General features: G+C 45.3%; 1 protein-coding gene across 1 annotated transcript in view; it reads left to right on the top strand.

Moving 5' to 3' along the window:
• The window catches only part of LOC142263625 (uncharacterized), a 143,266-nt gene extending 130,285 nt beyond the window's left edge, over positions 1-12,981 (top strand). Inside the window, 4 exon segments of the mRNA XM_075332236.1 lie at positions 11,091-11,624; positions 11,627-11,839; positions 11,842-12,206; positions 12,208-12,981. Of these exon segments, the coding sequence (XP_075188351.1) occupies positions 11,091-11,624; positions 11,627-11,839; positions 11,842-12,206; positions 12,208-12,915 (1,820 nt within the window). The 3' untranslated portion in view covers positions 12,916-12,981.
• The last annotated feature ends 1,260 nt before the right edge of the window (positions 12,982-14,241 follow it).

Raw genomic sequence — 14,241 nt, 5'->3', positions numbered from 1 at the left:
CTGGGAGATTCACTCCCTGCACCTGCACGGTTGTTTGGTGGAAAAGCCGAGCTAAGATCTAGTAACAGCTTCTGCTGATACTCCTGCATACGTGCGTCCCTTTCTATGGCTGGAATTATGTCACAAAATTTGGACTTGTACCGGGGATCTAATAGTGTGGCAATCCAGTAGTCATCATCACTTCTAATTTTGACAATACGACTGTCATGTTGGAGGTAGTGCAACAAAAAGGCACTCATGTGTCTTGCGCAGCCATGCGGACCAAGTCCATGCTGTGTTTGTGGCATAGAGGTGCTACCCGTTCTTTCTTCCTCTGACATCTGACCCCAACCTCTTTCAACTGAAATTTGACCAAGGTCTCCCTCATCCGCTGAGTCTTCCATGTCCATGGACAGTTCGTCCTCCATTTCTTCATGTTCTCCTGCACCTTGCTCAACATTTCGCCTGCTACTATGCGCCCTTGTCGATCCCTGTCCCCCATGGTCCCATGCCTGCTGCGTTGGTGATGATGAACGTCTGGACCTTCGTGATGTTGTTGTCCCTTGCGCATATGAATCCTCCTGTAGTTCCTCCCCTTCATGTTGTCCCACCCCCTGACTCCGAATAGTGTTTAGCGTGTGCTCCAGCATGTAAATGACTGGAATCGTCATGCTGATAATGGCATTGTCAGAGCTAAACATATTCGTCGCCATGTCGAAACTGTGCAGAAGGGTGCATAGGTCCTTGATCTGAGACCACTCCATCAGGGTGATCTGCCCCACCTCTGCATCTCGTTGGCCCAGGCTATACGTCATGACGTATTGCACCAGGGCTCTGCGGTGCTGCCACAGTCGCTGTAACATGTGGAGAGTTGAATTCCAGCGTGTCGCCACATCGCATTTCAGGCGATGAACCGGCAGGCCGAAAGACTTCTGGAGCGATGCAAGTCGCTCTGCTGCGGCGCTTGAACGGCGGAAGTGAGCTGACAGTTTTCGTGCCCTGTTCAGAAGGCCATCTAGGCCGGGATAGTGTGTTAAAAATTGCTGCACGACAAGGTTCAACACGTGAGCCATACAAGGTACGTGTGTCACCTTGCCCAGGCGAAGTGCCGCACCCAGGTTTGCAGCATTGTCGCACACGGCCTTACCAGGCTGCAGTTTGAGTGGAGACAACCATTTATTAAACTCGGACCGCAAAGCTGACCACAACTCCTCAGCTGTGTGACTCTTATTACCAAGACATGTCAAGCTAAAGACCGCCTGATGCCGTTGCGCTCTGCTGCCAGCATAGTAATGAGGGGTGCGTGATTCCTTCTGCGCAGTGAGAACGCTGGTGGCCTGACCAGGCAGGCTTGGGGCGGAGGTGGAGGACCCAGATGAGGTGGAGGATGCAGAAGCAGTGGCGGAACTTGGACAGACAGAGGATTGACACACAAGTCGTGGGGACGGCAAGACTTGTGCAGCAGACCCTTCACCATCTATCACCATAGTTACCCAGTGCCCAGTCAGCGACATGTAACGTCCCTGTCCATGCTTACTGGTCCAAGTATCGGTGGTGAAATGCACCCGTTCACACACAGAGTTTCTCAAGGAAGCGGTGATGTTGTGTGCGACATGCTGGTGTAGCGCGGGCACACCTTTCTTAGAGAAGTAGTGGCGACTAGGCATCTGGTACTGGGGCACAGCGACAGACATAAGGTCTCTAAAATCCTGTGTGTCCACTAGGCGGAAAGGCAGCATTTCGGTAGCCAACAGCTTACAGAGGGATAGAGTCAACCTCTTAGCTTTGTCATGGGTCGGAGGAAGTGGCCTTTTATTTGACCACATCTGAGGGACAGAGATCTGGCTGCTGTGTGTAGACGGTGTTGAGTAGGGTGTCCCTTGAAAAATGCTGGTTTGTGAGGAAAGTGCAGGCGGAGACATGATGTTGCCTTCATCCAACGTTGGTGCTATCGATGTCTGAGAGAGCTGTACACACTCACTTGTTTCCCCTTCCAAACCAACTGACGACCTTACAAGCAAACTGCCTGTTGCGGTTACAGTGGTGGAAGTTTTGCGTGGAAAAACAGGTGTGGCAGCTGTCCCCACAGTCCTAGAAGATGAAGAGCGCGCGGATGCAGTGGAAGGGGCGGGCGGTGGATGGTTCGCTCCACTAGGCCGCATTGCAGCACGGTGAGCTTCCCACCGGGACTTATGATATTTAGTCATGTGACGATTCATGGAAGAAGTTGTCAAACTGCTGAGGTTTTGACCTCTACTAACAGAATCATGACAAATGTTACATATCACATGAGTTGGGCGATCTTTTTCGATGTGAAAAAAGGACCAGGCTAGGCAAGGCTTAGAGGCCATGCGACCTGTTGATCCACCCCGAATAATGCTCATAGGCAGAGTGGTGGCTGAGGATGCAGTTGTAGACGTGCTACCAGTGCTCCGACTCTGTCCAGGAAGGCGCAAGGTAACTTCGTCGTCGGTTGCATCCTCCTCCACCGCCTCTGTTGACCTCCTCGAGTGCCTGACTGGGGGTTGACAGTAGGTGGGATCTAGAACGTCATCATCAATTGTTGTGTTTGCACTCCCCTCCCCCTCAGACCGAGCCTCTTCTTGCCCTGAACGAATATTTAAGTTGTCATCCCAATCGGGTATCTGCGTCTCATCTTCATCAGTATGTTCCTCATTGTCTATAACCACAGGTGTTACAGTTTGTGACAAAGGGTCAACATTATGCTCAGAAACTTGGTCCTCACGGCCTGAATCTGAGTCACAAAGGTTCTGGGCATCACTGCAGACCATTTCCTGTTCTGTACTCACTGTAGCTTGGGAGCAGACCTCTGATTCCCAGGCTATAGTGTGACTGAACAGCTCTGCAGACTCAGCCATCTCAGTTCCACCATACTGTGCAGGGCTGATGGAGACTTCAGAGCTGGGAGAAAGCAAGTTTGATTGGGATGACAACTCAGAGGACTGGTGTTTTTTGGATGCGGTACTTGAAGTGGCAGAGAGGGCACTTGTTGGACCACTTGAGATCCATTCAAGCATTTTCCTTTTTTGCCCATCATCTACCTTTGTTCCTGTTGTTCGTGTCCGTAACAAAGGGAGCACATCGGATTGTCCACGGTAAGTAGTAGACATCTTACTTTTGCTGGTAGATGGTCTATCTTCAGCAGATGATAATGGAGCTTTGCCACCTTCCCCACGGACAAAACCTTTTTTGCCTTTTACACCACGCCTCTTCCCCTTTCCACCAGCATCTGTCATTTTGCCACTCATGTTGATTGCGACAAGATTGTGGACTGAAAATGTGGTAGTAAAAATTGAGAGGTGGTGAAGATTGCAGTGGTGGTCTAGCTTTATTAACAGCAGAATAATAAAGAATAAATATCCCTGACAATGCAACTTAGTTATAATTAGTTGGAGTGTGCAACGCAGGCAGACGTGCTGCAAATGTCTTTGCACTAGTGGGACTATAGCAAAGTCCAATAGCCACGTATAGGATGCCACTAGGTACACTGAGTGTTTGCTAGTATAATGGCTTGGTTAGAATGAGTTGTAGTGTGCAACGCAGGCAGACGCGCTCTGCAAATGTCTTTGCACTAGTGGGACTATAGCAAAGTCCAATAGCCACGTATAGGATGCCACTAGGTACACTGAGTGTTTGCTAGTATAATGGCTTGGTTAGAATGAGTTGTAGTGTGCAACGCAGGCAGACGCGCTCTGCAAATGTCTTTGCACTAGTGGGACTATAGCAAAGTCCAATAGCCACGTATAGGATGCCACTAGGTACACTGAGTGTTTGCTAGTATAATGGCTTGGTTAGAATGAGTTGTAGTGTGCAACGCAGGCAGACGCGCTCTGCAAATGTCTTTGCACTAGTGGGACTATAGCAAAGTCCAATAGCCACGTATAGGATGCCACTAGGTACACTGAGTGTTTGCTAGTATAATGGCTTGGTTAGAATGAGTTGTAGTGTGCAACGCAGGCAGACGCGCTCTGCAAATGTCTTTGCACTAGTGGGACTATAGCAAAGTCCAATAGCCACGTATAGGATGCCACTAGGTACACTGAGTGTTTGCTAGTATAATGGCTTGGTTAGAATGAGTTGTAGTGTGCAACGCAGGCAGACGCGCTCTGCAAATGTCTTTGCACTAGTGGGACTATAGCAAAGTCCAATAGCCACGTATAGGATGCCACTAGGTACACTGAGTGTTTGCTAGTATAATGGCTTGGTTAGAATGAGTTGTAGTGTGCAACGCAGGCAGACGCGCTCTGCAAATGTCTTTGCACTAGTGGGACTATAGCAAAGTCCAATAGACACGTATAGGATGCCACTAGGTACACTGAGTGTTTGCTAGTATAATGGCTTGGTTAGAATGAGTTGTAGTGTGCAACGCAGGCAGACGCGCTCTGCAAATGTCTTTGCACTAGTGGGACTATAGCAAAGTCCAATAGCCACGTATAGGATGCCACTAGGTACACTGAGTGTTTGCTAGTATAATGGCTTGGTTAGAATGAGTTGTAGTGTGCAACGCAGGCAGACGCGCTCTGCAAATGTCTTTGCACTAGTGGGACTATAGCAAAGTCCAATAGCCACGTATAGGATGCCACTAGGTACACTGAGTGTTTGCTAGTATAATGGCTTGGTTAGAATGAGTTGTAGTGTGCAACGCAGGCAGACGCGCTCTGCAAATGTCTTTGCACTAGTGGGACTATAGCAAAGTCCAATAGCCACGTATAGGATGCCACTAGGTACACTGAGTGTTTGCTAGTATAATGGCTTGGTTAGAATGAGTTGTAGTGTGCAACGCAGGCAGACGCGCTCTGCAAATGTCTTTGCACTAGTGGGACTATAGCAAAGTCCAATAGCCACGTATAGGATGCCACTAGGTACACTGAGTGTTTGCTAGTATAATGGCTTGGTTAGAATGAGTTGTAGTGTGCAACGCAGGCAGACGCGCTCTGCAAATGTCTTTGCACTAGTGGGACTATAGCAAAGTCCAATAGCCACGTATAGGATGCCACTAGGTACACTGAGTGTTTGCTAGTATAATGGCTTGGTTAGAATGAGTTGTAGTGTGCAACGCAGGCAGACGCGCTCTGCAAATGTCTTTGCACTAGTGGGACTATAGCAAAGTCCAATAGCCACGTATAGGATGCCACTAGGTACACTGAGTGTTTGCTAGTATAATGGCTTGGTTAGAATGAGTTGTAGTGTGCAACGCAGGCAGACGCGCTCTGCAAATGTCTTTGCACTAGTGGGACTATAGCAAAGTCCAATAGCCACGTATAGGATGCCACTAGGTACACTGAGTGTTTGCTAGTATAATGGCTTGGTTAGAATGAGTTGTAGTGTGCAACGCAGGCAGACGCGCTCTGCAAATGTCTTTGCACTAGTGGGACTATAGCAAAGTCCAATAGCCACGTATAGGATGCCACTAGGTACACTGAGTGTTTGCTAGTATAATGGCTTGGTTAGAATGAGTTGTAGTGTGCAACGCAGGCAGACGCGCTCTGCAAATGTCTTTGCACTAGTGGGACTATAGCAAAGTCCAATAGCCACGTATAGGATGCCACTAGGTACACTGAGTGTTTGCTAGTATAATGGCTTGGTTAGAATGAGTTGTAGTGTGCAACGCAGGCAGACGCGCTCTGCAAATGTCTTTGCACTAGTGGGACTATAGCAAAGTCCAATAGACACGTATAGGATGCCACTAGGTACACTGAGTGTTTGCTAGTATAATGGCTTGGTTAGAATGAGTTGTAGTGTGCAACGCAGGCAGACGCGCTCTGCAAATGTCTTTGCACTAGTGGGACTATAGCAAAGTCCAATAGACACGTATAGGATGCCACTAGGTACACTGAGTGTTTGCTAGTATAATGGCTTGGTTAGAATGAGTTGTAGTGTGCAACGCAGGCAGACGCGCTCTGCAAATGTCTTTGCACTAGTGGGACTATAGCAAAGTCCAATAGCCACGTATAGGATGCCACTAGGTACACTGAGTGTTTGCTAGTATAATGGCTTGGTTAGAATGAGTTGTAGTGTGCAATGCAGGCAGACGCGCTCTGCAAATGTCTTTGCACTAGTGGGACTATAGCAAAGTCCAATAGCCACGTATAGGATGCCACTAGGTACACTGAGTGTTTGCTAGTATAATGGCTTAGTTATCAGTTGGAGTGTGCAGAGGACAAGAGGGTACAGTGGCAGGATTGTGGTGCTCTGGGTAGAGGAATGGAAGCCTGCCTTTCTATTCCCTCCTAATGGTGAAATGCAGGTAGGAAATCCCTGACCTGGGCTACACAGACGCTGTTGCTGTTTGCAGGACCTGTCACCTATGGCTCTCTGACCCTGCCGGTTGGAGCCCTTAAAAGGACTGCTATAAAGTGCTCTCCCTAAGCTGTCTAACGCTGTGTATGCAGCGCATACAGCTGTATCGGCTATAGGACTCAGGAAGACGGAGCTGCGACAGTGATGTCTGACACCAAAGACGCAGAAGGCAGATAATGGCGTCCGTGAAGAAAATGTCCGGTTTTATAATGCAGGGACATGTGACATGCAGATCCTATCACACATGCCGTTGCTTCTCTGGCTCAAAGTCCACTTAGCTGTGTGTGTGTCTGGGATTGGCTGACATGCTGGCCCGCCCCACAAGACGCGCGCACTTAGGGAAGGAAGACAAGAAAAAAAAAAAAAAAAAATGGCGATCGCCATTATAGAAACAGCAGTGATCTGAAGGCGCTGTTCACGCACACTATACACTGAAATGTGATAATAGTTTGATTCACAGAGTGACTTACACTATTACAGCAGAAACCAAGCTATGATTTAGCTGTTTTTTGGCTGCTAGAACCGTTCTCGAACGTTTCTAGAACTACCGAGCTTTTGCAAAAAGCTCGAGTTCTAGTTCGATCTAGAACATGCCCCAAAATCACTCGAGCCGCGAACTGGAGAACCACGAACCACGAACCGCGCTCAACTCTACTGATGACACCAGAACCGTCCCGACCGGACCTCCCAGTCCGGAGTTGCGGATCATATTCACTTTGGGATATTATTTTAGACTCATTACAGGGGTGGGGCAGTACACCCCTGCGAGGTCACCAGGTGGGAGGGGACATGGATTGAGGCCAGTTTGATAAAGACAATGTGGACATTCTTGGCTTGTCTTTACTCGGGGGTCATGCGTGCTATACACATGTGAGGAAGTCCATGAAACCCTGGCCAAACGGCACCCCCTGTGGCCACACGCATAAGGTAACTTCTTGAACTGACTCTGTTTGTGACCATGTCTTATTTGTAAATATATTCTGACATTATATATATTCTGTAAATTCCATATTGTATATATTGTAGTTTCTAGTGTGCCCTTAAGGCGATTAAAAATGTATAATTTGATCTTGGGATGTTCTGTTATCTCGATCCTGAATTCCACGTCTGTGTGCTCGGCGTAATAGTTAGCGTAATCGATTGGTGGCAGCGAGTTTATGCCAAGGATCATTGTGGGACGACCCGTGAGATCAGGGGCGGATTAGATATATTCTGCCGCAGGAGTTGGGGGAATATATACCTTACTCTCACCGGGAACTCTTCAATCATCGGCATAGTAGAATAGCGACCTCCTTGATTATTGTCGGGGAATTCCATAATTGGCCTGACTATAAGAGGGACGCTAGAGAGCGAGTCACATGCTCTTTCTGGTGGAAAGGAGGGGTGTAACTTCCACTTCCTCCCCCCTTTTCCTGACACCAACCACCTGGGCACTGGGGGGAAAGGGTAACCAACAGCGACGGTTACCTCCTTACCCCCTGCCCCAACCAGTAACACTAAATATAGTGCAAGAACCAATTGAAACAGAACGAATTATGCTCATCCTAAAACACATATGGAGCATGTGAAGGACTACCAGTGCCTTCAACCATAAAAGACCAGAGACTGCCTTCATAATCATGAACCATCACTGGAGAACCTCTTCGCTTTAAACATATGTAAAACGTTATACAGCAATTATGCCATAACATTACATCCTGCAGGCGGAGAACGCCACTGGCACAATTATATCAAGTGTTAAAACCCTTGTGAAGTATTATCACCTTTTAGACCCTGCTCTTGGTGTGGTCTAACAGCCACCGTAGCTGGCAGACTCGGATTTTGTCATTTAATCTCAGGTTGCCATGTTAACGATCTCGCTCTCGTAATCCCGTCACTGCGGTCCTGATTGGGTGGGAGAGAGAGTCTGCTCCTTATCCCAGCCTCCTAAGTGCTGCGATCACTATAAATCATGGCATTTAGAGAGTTAAACAGCTAGGAGCTGTGCAGGCACCGGCCCTTTCTTGTAGAGCTGGAGTTCCGCTTGTACTTATAACGAGCTCCAAGCGGCAATCATGTTGGTATTATTGGTGGCCAATTGAGAATGAGCCCCTAAAATTGATAACACAATGGTAAAGATTTATTGACCCCTTATTTTAATGTGACATTACATATAAGTTACATGGTGAGAGGAGACTAGTGAATTTGCTCAAGAGCTTGTACTCGTGTAACTGCATCAAAAATTGCTCGTGTCTTTCCAGACCAACATGAATGTTTCCTATCCTTAAAAACAAAGGGATTAACCAGGGAGGAGAGGAGGAATCGAGACGGATTATTTGCTGCAAACACTTTAGTTTTATAAAATTTATTTTGTGCAATTAGGAAGTGGCAATTCAGTGTCAGATTTCCTGATCCCTCACCAATATGTGATGTACAGGGTGGGCCATTTATATGGATACACCTAAATAAAATTGGAATGGTTGGTGATATCAACTTCCTCTTTGTGGCTCATTAGTATATGGGAGGGTGGTAACTTTTCAAGATGGGTGGTGACCATGGCGGCCATTTTGAAGTTGGACATTTTGGATCAACTTTATTTTTTCCAATGGAAAAAGGGTCATGTAACACATCAAACGTATTGAGAATTTCACAAGAAAAACGATGGTGTGCTTGGTATTAATGTAACTGTATTCCTTTTAGTTATTTACAAGTTTCTCTTTGTTTACAGCCATTGACATTTCACAGAGGTTAACACGTGAGGAGCAGATAGAAATTGTGTTGATGTCTGGTGAATGCATTACCCGGGTCATTGGAGCAGATTTCAATGCAAGACACCCTACGAGACCACCCATCTACCATGCTACAGTTAGCAAACTTCTTTCCAAATTTCGTGAATCAGGTTCAGTGTTGGATTTGCCAAAATGTGCACGCAAGAAAACTCACTAATGAAGCAACATCAGTGCCTGTCCTAGCTTCATTCAGCAAGAGCCCACAGCGTACCACTCGGCACATGTCGCTGGAGACTACTGTAACATCCTCCTCTGTGGCCTCCCTGCCAACACGCTTGCCCCTCTCCAGTCCATCCTTAACTCTGCTGCCCGACTTATCCACCTCTCTCCTCAATACCACCCCGCTTCTCCTCTCTGCATGTCCCTCCACTGGCTTCCAATCTTCCACCGTATCCAATTCAAACTTCTAACACTGACCTACAAAGCTGTGCATAATCTTTCCCCTCCGTACATCTCCGAACTACTCTCCCACTACACTCCAACACGTCACCTCCGGTCCTCCCAAGATCTCCTCCTCTCCTCCTCTCTCATTCGCTCCTCACACAACCGACTCCAAGACTTCTCCCGAGCATCCCCAGTCTCCTGGAACTCGCTGCCTCAACACGTCAGACTATCCCCTACCCTTGCAAACTTCAAACGGAACCTGAAAACGCACCTGTTCCGAAATGCCTACAATCTACAATGAACTCGCTGCCGCCCGACCACCGTGCGGAGCTGCCGCCCGACCACCGTGCGGAGCTGCCGCCCGACCACCGTGCGGAGCTGCCGCCCGACCACCGTGCGGAGCTGCCGCCCGACCACCGTGCGGAGCTGCCGCCCGACCACCGTGCGGAGCTGCCGCCCGACCACCGTGCGGAGCTGCCGCCCGACCACCGTGCGGAGCTGCCGCCCGACCACCGTGCGGAGCTGCCGCCTGACCTACACCCCACCTATTGTCTCCTCCCCATAATCCTATAGAATGTAAGCCCGCAAGGGTAGGGCCCTCTTCCCTCTGTACTAGTCTGTCTACTGTAACTTGTATACGTATTTTGTATGTAACCCCCTTCTCATGTACAGCACCATGGAATTAATGGTGCTCTATAAATAAATAATAATAATAATAATCAGTCCAACATCCCTTCGGCAGATATTACCTATTCATAAATGGCACCATTAAAAAATCCAGCTGCTGCAGCATCTCAACGAGGATTACTTGAAATTGCTACATGATGTGTTGCCCTCTTTATGCACTGAAGATGGCACGTTCACTGAGTTTTTCCAGCAAGATCGTGCACCACCACATTATGGGTGCCGGGTCTGAGCATTGCTACATGAGCAGTTTCCTGGAAAGTGGATTGGTCGTCGTGGGCCAGTTAAATGGCCACACAGGTCTCCCAATCTGATCCCCTTAGATTTTTATCTTTTGGGTCATCTGAAGGCAATTGTCTGTGCTGTAAAGATACAAGATGTGCAGCATTTAAAACAACGGATACTGGAAGCCTGTGCTGCATTTCTTCTGCAGTGTTACTATCAGTGTGTCAAGACTGGGAGAAGAGGATTGCACTGACAATCCAACCCAATGGGCAGCACTTTGAACACATTTTATAAGTGGTTATAAAATTGTAAATAACTAATGATCAAATAAAATTACTTTAAAATTAAGCACACTATTGTTTTTCTTGTGAAATTCTCAATAACTTTGATGTGTTACATGACCCTCTTCCCATTGAAAAAGATAAAGTTGGATACAAAATGGCCACCCTGGTCATCACCCATCTTGAAAAGTTTCCCCCCTCCCATATCCTAATAAACCACAAATAGGAAGTTGATCTCACCAAAAATTCCAATTTTATTTAGGTCTATTCATATAAATGGCCCACCCTGCAATGCAGGTTACATAGCCGGTGAAATTATCGGCTCCGGAGCTTTGGCTCAAAAACCTGCATCAAAAATGACGTGTTATTCTAGTCTAATAGAAATATTTGTTAATTTGTCTGAGCTGTGATTTAAAAAATGAAAAAATAATCTTTTTATCTCCAACAGAAAATGCAAGTGATCATTCTGGAGGAAATGTGATGTTATCACTAGAATGTAATGTAAAAGATGAAGAGAACATGTGTCAGTCCTCAGGAAAAGACCTCATTACCATTAATGTACATCAAGAAGATTCTGTTAAATGCAAGAGAAATCACACAAGAGAGAAGAAATCACACTCCTGTTCAGAATGTGGGAAATGTTTTAAAGTAAAATCACATCTTGTTACACATCTAAGAATTCACACAGGGGAGAAGCCGTACTCATGCTCAGAATGTGGGAAACATTTTTCAAAGAAATATCATCTTACTAGACATCAAAGAATTCATACAGGAGAAAGGCTGTATTCATGTTCAGAATGTGGAAAAGGTTTTATAGATAAATCATATCATTCGAAACATGAGAAAATTCACAAAGTGAAGCCATATTCATGTTCAGAATGTGGGAAATGTTTTATTATAAAATCACAACTTGTTAGGCATCAGAGAATTCATACAGTAGAGAAGCCATATTCATGTTCAGTATGTCAGAAACGTTTTACACATAATCAAGAAGTATTAATCATGAGAAAGTTCACACAGGAGAAAAGCCATATTCATGTTCAGAATGTGGGAAATGTTTTAAAGCGAAATCAAATCTTATTCAGCATAAAATAAGTCACACAGGAGAGAAGCCGTATTCATGTTCAAAATGTCAGAAACGTTTTGCATATCAATCAAGCCTTGTTGAACATTTGAGAGTTCACACAGGAGAAAAGCCGTTTCATGTTCAGAATGTGGGAAATGTTTTGAAAGTAGAGCAAATCTTATTAAGCATAAAATACGTCACCCAAGAGAGAAGCCGTTTTCATGTTCAGAATGTCGTAAATGTTTTACTACAAAATTTCATCTTATTATACATCAGAGAATTCACACAGGAGAGAAGCCATATTCATGTTCAGTATGTGGGAAATGTTTTACACAAAAATCAACCCTTGTTAAACATCAGCAAGTTCACATGGGAGAAAAGCCGTATTCGTGTTCAGTATGTGGAAAATGTTTTACACAAAAATCAAGCCTTCTTACACATGAGAAAATTCACAATGGAGAGAAGCTGAATTCAGCTTCACTATGTGGGAAACAGTTTAAAAGAAAACTCAAATATTGTTACACATGAGAGAAGTCACCCTGGAGAGAAGCCGTATTCATGTTCGGAATGTCATAAAGTTTTTAAACTTAAAAGAAGTCTCACTGCACATGAGAGAATTCACACAGGAAATACATACTCATGTTCCGAATGTGGAAAGGTTTTAATGAGTAAAGCAAATCTTCTTTATCATGTGAAAGGGCATACAGAAGAAAAGACATATTCATGTTCAAAATGTGGAAAAAAATTTATGAGTAAAGCAAATCTTCTTTCTCATGTGAAAATGCACACAGGAGAGAAGCAATATTCATGTTCAGTATGTTGGAAATATTTTACACAAAAATCAAGCCTTCTTCAACATCAGAAAGTTCACATAGGAGATAAGCCATATTCATGTTCAGAATGTGGGAAACAGTTTAATACTGAAGCCCTGCTAAGTGATCATCAAAGAGATCACACTGAAGAGAAGCCATTTACATGTAGCGAATGTGGGATATCTTTTATATATGAATCAAGTCTTCTCAGACATAAGAAAGTTCACGATCAGAGTGTGGAAAATTTTTCTGTAAACAAATCATTTCAGGTTAAATATCCAAGAAGTTACACAGTAGAGAAGCCGTATTCATGCTCCGAATGTGGAAAATGCTTTAGAAGCAAAGACCAGCTTCATACTCATCAGAGAAGTCACACACAGGGGAAGCTGTTTTGATGTTTAATATGAAACATATAAAAAATGTTTTATAAAGCAATTAAAGCAAAAATATCTTTTTTACAAGTCAGTAATATTATTTGTAGACATTTAAACTTTTTTATTGCATACACTGAAGCTGCCAAGTACCAATATTACATTTACCTGGTGTCAACTGTGACATGGATTCTTTGGGGACAATGATCCTGACAGGCTCTATCATTAGTGATGGGCGATCCCGATCTGTAAAGTTCGGGGATCGTACCGAACAGATGGTGATTGTGTACACGATCCCGATCACGAGCTGTCCTGGGAAGCTCATGTTACAGATTCGGTATGGTTTGGATCCAGGGGCTGTTAAAATAAAAAAAAAAAGCACCTTATTAAAAAAACATTATGATCATACTTACAGATCCCGCAATGCGTCATGCAGACAGTCTCCCGGCCGCTTCTGCTTCCGCGACCGATCATTGCTGTGCCGCCCGGTAGCCAGCACTGACTAAAAGGACCTTCCATGACGTCATAACCATGTGACCAGTCAGGTGTGAATGTTGTACAGACATTAGCTTACATACTGGTCACATGAGTATGATGTCTTCTGAAGGTCCTGTTACCTGAACTCTGACAGTCTCTGTGCGAGTGTCGCATCGCATCACGGCGCACAATCTCCCGACAGGAGCTGGTCAGCCTCATGTGTTTCCACGCTGCTGAGGCGCTCTTGTCCTGAGAGCGTCAGGTGCAGGGTGATGCAATGCGAGACACAAGTGCAATCATACCCTCACAGTCACAAATTAGTAGAATGAGAAAAGGCACTCGCCAAGATGAAATACAATGTCCTTTATTTCATAAAAACGAGGATAGGTAGGGAGAGGATGCGGAGGGTGAGGACCTCTCCCTACCTATCCTAGTTGTTATGAAATAAAGGACCTTGAATTTCATCTTGTTGAGTGCCTTTTCACATTCTACTAATTTGTGATTTTTCCTTAATGGTTCCTATGATTCGGCACCTCCTATTTTTGTGTCCTACCTGTTCTTTTTAGCTAGTGATTTTTCTGTTGCTAATTTAACTCTTGTTGGAGTCAGTAGTGCTGGACTGTCTGCTCGCTGTGCTTTTGTTTCAATACCCTCGCTGTCAGCCTGCTTCTTGCCCTGTAGAGAGCGATGCATGCAGAGCTGACATGGCTCTCATGCTGTCTGTACACAATGATGAAGCAAACATTGCTGTCCCTGTGAACTACGTCAGACTACGGATTTTTTTTATAATAAAGATGTAGTCTCTAAATGATTTATTTTGTTTTATTTCTAACAAAAACATTTTTTCTTTGTTTGTTTTTTTTTTTCTTTTAC

This window comes from Anomaloglossus baeobatrachus, unplaced genomic scaffold, assembly GCF_048569485.1.
Source record: "Anomaloglossus baeobatrachus isolate aAnoBae1 unplaced genomic scaffold, aAnoBae1.hap1 Scaffold_260, whole genome shotgun sequence".
NCBI classification, from domain to species: domain Eukaryota; kingdom Metazoa; phylum Chordata; class Amphibia; order Anura; family Aromobatidae; genus Anomaloglossus; species Anomaloglossus baeobatrachus.
Note: the sequence above shows the minus strand (reverse complement) of the source record. Positions and strands in the feature narration are given on the sequence as shown.